Source organism: Pinus tabuliformis, chromosome 1_2, assembly GCF_031772625.1.
Source record: "Pinus tabuliformis cultivar Carrire ecotype Pingquan chromosome 1_2, CPIR1, whole genome shotgun sequence".
Classification (NCBI taxonomy): Eukaryota; Viridiplantae; Streptophyta; class Pinopsida; order Pinales; family Pinaceae; genus Pinus; species Pinus tabuliformis.
In genome coordinates this window covers 625,879,223-625,887,870 of record NC_142298.1, presented here as the reverse complement: position 1 = coordinate 625,887,870, position 8,648 = coordinate 625,879,223, and the positions used below count along the sequence as shown (strand labels likewise).

General features: G+C 35.9%; 1 protein-coding gene across 1 annotated transcript; it reads left to right on the top strand.

Moving 5' to 3' along the window:
• Window positions 1-1,463: 1,463 nt before the first annotated feature.
• Window positions 1,464-2,209, top strand: LOC149207184 (uncharacterized). The gene is made up of 3 exons (XM_089397955.1): window positions 1,464-1,650; window positions 1,740-1,940; window positions 2,012-2,209. Exons 1-3 carry the CDS (start codon window positions 1,516-1,518, stop codon window positions 2,207-2,209), a joined length of 534 nt encoding a protein of 177 aa, XP_089254081.1. The 5' UTR covers window positions 1,464-1,515.
• Window positions 2,210-8,648: the final 6,439 nt, after the last annotated feature.

The window sequence follows — 8,648 nt, the reverse complement described above, 5'->3', positions numbered from 1 at the left end:
TCTCTCCTTCTTCCTCTCCCTGTCTCTCTCTTCCCATTCTCTCTCTCTCTTTTCCCCTTATCTCCCCCTCTATCTCTTTCGCTCTCTTCCCCTTCTCTCCCTCTCTCTCTCCCCTTATCTCTCTTCCCTTCCATTCTCCTCTCTCCTTCACCCTCTCTCCATCTCTTTCTTGTCACTCCCACTCTCTCTCTCTCTTGATTCCTCTCTCTCTTCCTTCCACTCTCTTCCTCCCTTTCTCTCCCACCTCACTCTATCTCTTTCCCCCATCACTCTCTCTCTCTCTCTCCCCTCCAACTCTGTAAATATCTCCCTCCCTCTCTTGTTCTCTCTCTCCCATCCATCTATGTGTCTCCCTCTCTCCCTCTTCCCATTCTCTCCCTCTATCTATCCTCTCCTCTTCCCTCCATCTCTCCTCCTTTCTCTCCCTCTCTCTCCCACCTCCCTCTCTCTCTCTCCCCCGTCACTCTCTCTCTCTCTCTAGCTCTCCCTCAAGCTCTATCACTATCTCCCTCCCTCTCTCTTAAATTTCATCCCATTGTATTGTGTTTAAGAAATTATTTCTAAAAAAAAAAAAAAAAACTCAATTACTTGTAGAATATTAAACCTATATTTTGGATCAACCATGTCAAAAAAAATACAATAATAAAAAAATTAAATGAATCATGCACTATCTTTTCTCTAAAATTAAATGAATCATGCACTATCTTTTCTCTACTATTGTTAGTCAATATGCTTGCTCTCATCGCTTTGATCTCTCGTTAAGATGGATCTATTTTGGTTCTTAATAATATTATTTATATTATATAAATTTCACATCTTTATATATAAAATCATCTCATTTTTATTTTTACTAAAACCTTGATTTAATTTCTATGTGAATATTTTAACATTATAACATTTTACCTTTTAGATTTAACAAAAAATATTAAAAAATAAAATATTTTGATTGTGAAATAAGTTATGGTTTTTGGGCATGTGGTTTTGATAATTCATGGTATTAGCCCATAGTATTATAACAAAGCCTATTTACAAGTCAATAATATCCATGGTAAAGTGGGGGTGAATATCCATGGTTAAGAATCTTGTCATATTGTTATAAAATATTTTGGTTGTGAAATAAGTAATGATTTTTGGGCATGTTGTATTGATAATCAATGGTATATGCCCATGGTATTGTAACAACACATATTCACAAATTAATAACAAAATAAAAATATAGCAAATTGAATAAATTTCTTAATTAAGCCGTAAGGCATTCCCCTCTTAAATAAACTCCCTCAAGTGATTTTTTGTCTTAATCCTAACCGTCATATGCATTGTTAGACGATTCAACAATGCTCTGTTGTCTATTTTAATTAAAAAACATTTAAAATAAAATTAATTTATTAAAAATTTAATTAATTCTCGTTACCCTGCCTTCTTCCTTCTTCTTTATTGCAGGATCATGAGGGTTGCGGAGGGAATACCTTCTTCTTTGCTGCAGCTGCAGGATGAGGAGGGCAGGATTGTTGAGGCATGGTTAGGGTAACGACCCCAAGGGAAGCAAGGAAAACACCACCAGATTCGATTAAGAGAATAGCCCTGCAACCAGTTCACCATTGGGGTTACATATGTAGGTTCCAGGATGGTTTTCTGTGGTCGCCAGGCCCGGTAATACCTCAGCTCATGATTCTAAGTCTTAATTTCTTTCCTTTCCTCTAGCTTTCAAGCAGTAACCTGTCATACTTTATCTGTTGCAGCAGCGGGGAGGTTTGCTTCTTCCTTTTGTCTTCACCATCAGAAATGCGGGTCTATCCATGACGCACGGATTTCAATCCACCTCGCTCGAATGGGTTGAGACCTCATTCATGAGGGTTCAGATTCAAGAGGGCAACTTTGCATACCTTATTCGTGAGGGTTCAGATTCACCAGGGAAACTCTGCATTCCTCTGCCAACAGAGGTATGTACCCAGGTTTAACTTTTCATCTTAAAGAGTTTGGAAACCCTAATTCAGTTTTATGTTTCCTGTAGGACTATGGCAACTCTCAAAATGGGTGGTTCGAAAGTAACGCAGTGCCTCTACCATCTTCTAGAGAGACTATTCGAGGCGTGAAGTCTACCTCCTACACCTCACAACGTGGTTCTATCCCACCATGCTTACTGTGGGCAGATCAAAGTAGGCCTCAACTTCATTCCCAAGGTTATAGCCTCAGGCCAATCCTTTTCTAAATCTCTCAAATTTATTGTTTCTTTCTTTTTAGGCATTAGCTTGTTCATAAAAAAATTATGAAAGCAGGACTGCAATTTTGTAATAAATATATGTGTGATGTCGGAGGGTGTTGTAATGATAGATTGAAGAGGAGTATGGCCTTGGCTTTTCCAACGAAGAAGAGGAGAATGAGGGCGGCTGGAAAGAAGGATGTAGGTAATTAAAGTCAGTTGCACAAGCCCCCTTTTAATGCATGCTGAAATCACTTGTTTCCTCTCAATAAGTGTTTGATAGATTTTTAGAAATTAAAGGCTGGAAAGAAGGATGTAGGTAATTAAAGTCAGTTGCACAAGCCCCCTTATGCTGAAATCACTTGTTTCCTCTCAATAAGTGTTTGATAGATTTTTAGGAATTAAAGACATTATTGATAGCATGTTTATATCTAATAATTGTCAAATCTGGATGAAAAGGACCTGAATAGTATCATTGTAGTTAACTGTATTTTTTATGTTAAAGACTACTCACACAGTCTATTCTGTGTAATAATGTTCTATTTCGATTAATGTGGTTACATGGTGTTTGATGAGCTGTGGTTAGGAGCTTACAACAAACCCAAGTTTGATTTTCAGACCATCAATTCGGTAGAATACATATTTTTTTCTATTTTATACCATTCTTTCCACCTGCTTTACTAGCTAGTGTGATTTTCAGACCATTTCTGCAAATTACTAAAGGTCAGATGTTAATCAAAAGAGCCCGAATGGTATGTTTGCACATAGTTGTTTCTACATCAAAGAAGCCTGAATGGTATGTTTGCACATAGTTGTTTCTACATCAAAGAATCTATTATGTTCGTAATAACGTTCTCTATTTGGCATAATGTGATTACATATATTTGATGGGTTGTAATTAGCAGTTTACAATGCAACAAAGTTGGATTCTTAGACCACATTTTGTATAATACATGGTTTTCTTCTATGATTGGTGCACTTTATGGCACTCTCTTCATCCGCGTTATTATTGGACAATGCAATTTTCTTACCTTTTTAAAATTTTATATATATCGTGCTAAAAAAAAGATTTAAACACTTCAACAGTAAGATTTCTGGAATTTTTTTCACCAGCGCAGAAATTTCCTTTTTATAATCTGTTTATATGATAAAAAACATTCACTCCTTTAAATATGAATTTGATGAACACTCTGAACATCAAGCAAGTTTTGTTTCAAAGGTTTTTCTTTTTTAATTATGAATAATTTTAATAATCATCCACTGTAATTTTATAACAAAATTCATAAACCTTCTTTACTTCATGTACAAGTTAGAAAATGAATGTGAAAGGTCAGATATAGGAAGTGCTTCCAAATACCATTTTTTTTCTTCGTAGCCTTCAACTTTTAGCCTATGGGATTTCATCATTTTTTATTCTTTCACCCTTTAAGCTTTAGCGTGTGGGATCGCATAATGTGATGGAGATAATCATTTTCTAGTACACCCAAAGATTCACTTTGAGTAGAACCTACGTGGTTGGATTTATAACAAATAGTTGTGCTAAATAAACACTATATGCACTAAATGTTGACTATTGTAGAGATCTTTATGTAGAACTTGCTTGTCTTTCTTATTTTTTGAGATGGTATACTGCTTTTCATCCACCATGAATCAGTTTTTTAATTTTGGAAATTGTGTAGCTTTATTTATCTCATAGTCAGATTGCTTGCTTTTATTATTTTTTGTAGTTATAAATTACCTTTTGCCAATCATGAAACAACTCTTAATTTAAAAACATATATTTATTTATTTAGGAATTATAAATATATCTATTTATATAGGTAAATTTTTCTAAATTAAAAGGTAATTTTTAAATTAACTGTGATAATACAATTAAATTAACTTAGAAAATATATATTTGATGGGTTGTAATTATCAGATTACAAAGCAGCAAAGTTGGATTCTCACACCACATTCTATACAATACATGTTTTTTTTCTATGATTGGTGCACATTCTATACAATACATGGTTTTTTTCTATGATTGGTGCACATTCTATACAATACATGGTTTTTTTTATGATTGGTGCACGTTATGGACAATCCAATTTTCTTACCTTTTTAAAATATATATATATATATATATATATATATATATATATATATAGATATATATATTCTCATAGTTTCAGGATTTTGGGTTACATAGGATTTTGAGTGACTCAGAGATTCTTGATGCTGCGGAATAAGGATTTAAACACTTCCATAATAAGATTTCTGGAAAAAAAAATGGGCTAGAAATTCCCTCTCAGAGCAATATTTTTTATAATCCGTTTATATAATAAAAAACATTCACTCCTTTAAATATGAATTTGATGAACACTCTTAACATGAAGCAAGTTTTGTTTCAAAGGTTTTTCTTTTTTAATTATGAATAATTTTAATGATCATCCACTGTAATTTTATATCAAAATTCATAAGCCTTCTTTACTTCATGTACAAGTTAGAAAATGAATCTGAAAAGTCAGATATGGGAAGTGCTTCTAAATACCAATTTTTTTTTAATTATGAATAATTTTAATAATCATCCACTCTAATTTTATATCAAAATTCATAAACCTTCTTTACTTCATGTACAAGTTAGAAAATGAATCTGAAAGGTCAGATATGGAAGTGCTTCCAAATATCATTTTTTTTTCTTCACGGCCTTCAACTTTTACCCTGTGGGATTACATCATTTTTTATTCTTTCACTCTTTAAGCTTTAGCATGTGGGATTTCATAATCTGATGGAGATGATCATATTCTAGCACACCCAAAGATTCACTTTGAGCAGAACCTACGTGGCTGGATTTATAACAAACAGTTGTGCTAAATACACACTATATGCACTAAATGTTGACTATTATAGAGCCACTAAGACAAACATAAAAAACTATCGTTTTTGCAAAGTGATTCACCAAATATCACAATTGTAAAAGTGATTCACCAAATATCACAATGATGTTGCAAAGGAGATTCAAAATTAAAATGCTACAGCAAGATGATCCAAAGATCGTTATGTAGAACTTGCTTGCCTTTCTTATTTTCTGAGATGGTACATTGTTTTCATCAACCATGAATCGATTTTTTAATTTTGGAAATTGTGTAGCGTTATTTATCTCATAGTCAGATTGCTAGCTTTTATTATCTTCTGTAGTTATAAATTACCTTTTGTCAATCATGAAACAACTCTTTAATAATTACAGTTTAGATTAATTTAAAAACATATATTTATTTATTTAGGAATCATAAATATATATATATATATATATATATATATATATATTTATATAAGTAATTTTTTCTAAATTAAAAAGGTAATTTTAAAATTAACTGTGATAATACAATTAAATTAACTCAGAAAATAAATATCTCTCAAATTTAACCAGTGGCTTATTTGTTCTTATTTGTCTTATAATGTTCTTTCATTCTTAATGCAGTCATGGATAAACAATAATTCATGGATTAAACGGTGAGTTGTCTTGGAGTTTCTGGATATTTCTTTAGTTTCTTGAAGAAGTCATCAGTGTAGCCGAACAAAAACTTCTATTTGTATAAATACCCTTCTTTGGTAATCAAATAGTCAAGTTGTTGTTTAATGTGTGTTTTCAGATTAGGTATCAGAGCAAGGTTGAGTGCTTAGAGGGTAAGGTTCCTCTGTGAGGTTCAATAAATATTTCCTTAGCTTCTTGAAGAAGCGCCACTAACAGTGTAGCCGATCCAGAAATTTCTTATATTTGTATAAATACCCCTCTTTGGTAATCAAATAGTCAAGTTGTTGTTTAGTGTGTGTTCTTTTGGTATCAAAGCAAGGTTGAGTGCTGAGAGGGTAAGGTTCCTCTGTGAGTGATCAGTGTGAGAGATTGTTAAGGGTGTGACACAAAAAGTTCGTGTGTAGAGCTTGATGGTCCCGGTGAAGGATGAGCTGGCCGAAGGATTGAGGTTACTACCTCAATATGTGTGAGTTTTTCTACAAGTGGCATTGTTGTAAACGTGTAGTTTGCGTGAAGTTCGAGTATGTGTGTCGATGAAGAGCTGTGAGCTTATCTTTAACGTGAATTTGGCGTTGAGCATCTGAAATCCAAACAACAGATCAATTCTTGATAGCTGTAATTATAAGTGATAGGGTTGAAGCATCCTCTTTGGCCATTTAAAATTGCAGCACTTACCAGGGTGGGTGCCATTACATGGTTTGATAGTTGTAATCATAAGTGATAGGGTTGAAGCATCTTCTTTGGCCATTTAAAATTGCAGCACTTATCACGGTGAACTGACCTACAAAAGGAAAATCAATCCAAGTGTTAATTTTAATGACCTAGCTACCTATGAGCCCTGTCTTTTGTGGAGACTGCTAGTCATATATTTAGATAGATTGATAGATGTTAGTGTTAGAAACCACACTGCATTTTATTGAGTGATGGAACGAATCCAGAGGATGTGATTACATGGTAGGCAGTGCCTAGTATCTACAAACTTTCTAGATATAAACATGATTTGCATATCAAATTTGTCTGACAGATGCACCTTTTTGAAATGAAATCCATAACTTGTCATCACGGAAGGAATAAGATTAGCTGGACTTCATGGAGAGAGAGGTGTGCCGAGGACTATAGTTGTACTGTGTTTGCTAATGAAAATGGAATGAGAATATAGTATATCGGAGTAGGAGCGCTAATGAAAATGGAATGAGAATATAGTATATCGGAGTAGAAGCATGACAAAAGAAAAAGATATAGCAGTAGAAGTGCCAGAAGGAAAAGATATAGCAGTCAAAGTGTGCTCAATGTTCTCCAAATAGTGAACTTACATTGCTATATTTTCTCCTCTTTGCAATTTTACCAACAATCGCCAATTCATAGAGCACTTGCATGGTCTTATGACTAAACATGTATTGTTCACTTGGTTTTTGATATCCTCCAACCACTTGTATTATTGTGATCAAACATGTATTCGTCACTTGGTTTTTGATATCCCCCAACCACTTGTATTATTGTGATCAAGAATGACATTCTTACATTGCTTTCTCTGACTCCAATTGAAATCAAAATCTACACAATTCAGCATGACAAATATTCAAGGGAAACTGCAATTGAAATCAAAATCTACACAATTGAACATGACAAATATTCAAGGGAAACTGCTCTCTGTGACTTTCCAGAGAGCAGGAGAATGGCATAAGGAAAATATATTGCAGTAAAAGTGCCAGAAGGAAAATATATTGCAGTCAAAGTGCACCCATTGTTCTCCCAACTCTGACCTTTTACTACTATATATTTTCCTCGCAATTTTACCAATGATCGCCAATCCAAATAACACTTGCCCAATCTTCTCATTTTTTTTTCTCAATTAGTCTACTCCTATATTCATAAAAAAAAGTTACAGCGAGGCCACTGCCTCGAGAATTCATGCCATGAAGTTGGCATAGAGCAAAAAAAACTTGGCATCCTGACTGTGGAACCGGAAAAATGACTTACATCAGAGAAATTAGTTTCAAGGAACATTGAACATTCCAGAAAGACTCGAAAAACTGACCCATACAGCGATACCGGACTGAGTAAAACACTGTTGTTTCAAGGACCGATTTTTACATAAACAGACCCCGACCTGTATCATAGACAAAAGCCTGAAACAGGCATGAACACTGTGAATCGAAAAGGAGGTGAGCTTCATCTTCGGAGGTAGAACCAAAAAACCAGAGGCGCTGACTAGTTCAATCTTCATCTGAGGTTGACGGTTGTTCCTCCAAAATTCGGCACCCAAATTGACCTGAGTCCATGGAGTCAGAAGAATGGACCGCAGAGCTTGAAGGCTCTCCTCTCGTAGGTTCGCTTGGGCCAACATTGGCTTCAGAGTGCATAGTAGGCATGCCTCCGGTGACATGGCGCGGGGTGGCAATTTGACTTGCCAACCTCTGTTCCGCAGTAACCCCATGTTGAACTGCTCCCGAACCCATGGTATTCTCACACCTTTCGATTGTCACAAAGACGATGAAGGAGGAATTTTCCAGAGAACAAGGAATGCGGAAGCGGGCTGTGGGATGCGCGTGATGCATACAGGCTCCGCCTCTAGCTTGCCCCCTTCCCCTGCCCCTACCACTTCTGGTGGCTGGAAAGACCGACGCATCCTCAGAGGGGTCCAGAGTGGTGGAGGAGTGCTGGTGGGTGGCTCGACCACATGAACCGCCGCGCCTGCTTACCATTCTCAGCCTTTCTCTTGGCATTTTTATGGGATGGGGACTGATAAACGGAGGAGGGAGGGCGGAGAAACGACTGAGGGGCGTGTGCACCGAGAGAGCCGAAGACTGAGCCCGAGAAAAGCGGTGAGCGTCAGGAACCAGAGCTGAATGGAGGCCGGAGATGGTGAAGGCGCATATAGCCCAGCAGAGACAGACCAACAGGGAAGAACTCTCAGCATGCACCAGAGCCGAC

What these genes read in the sequence shown, in the direction of transcription:
- LOC149207184 (XM_089397955.1), top strand. Translation starts at nt 1,516, where the DNA reads ATGGTTAGGGTAACGACCCCAAGGGAAGCAAGGAAAACACCACCAGAT. An exon ending in TTCTGTGGTCGCCAGGCCCG is followed by an intron (nt 1,651 to 1,739) that starts GTAATACCTCAG and finishes TATCTGTTGCAG; the next exon opens with CAGCGGGGAGGTTTGCTTCT. An exon ending in GCATTCCTCTGCCAACAGAG is followed by an intron (nt 1,941 to 2,011) that starts GTATGTACCCAG and finishes TGTTTCCTGTAG; the next exon opens with GACTATGGCAACTCTCAAAA.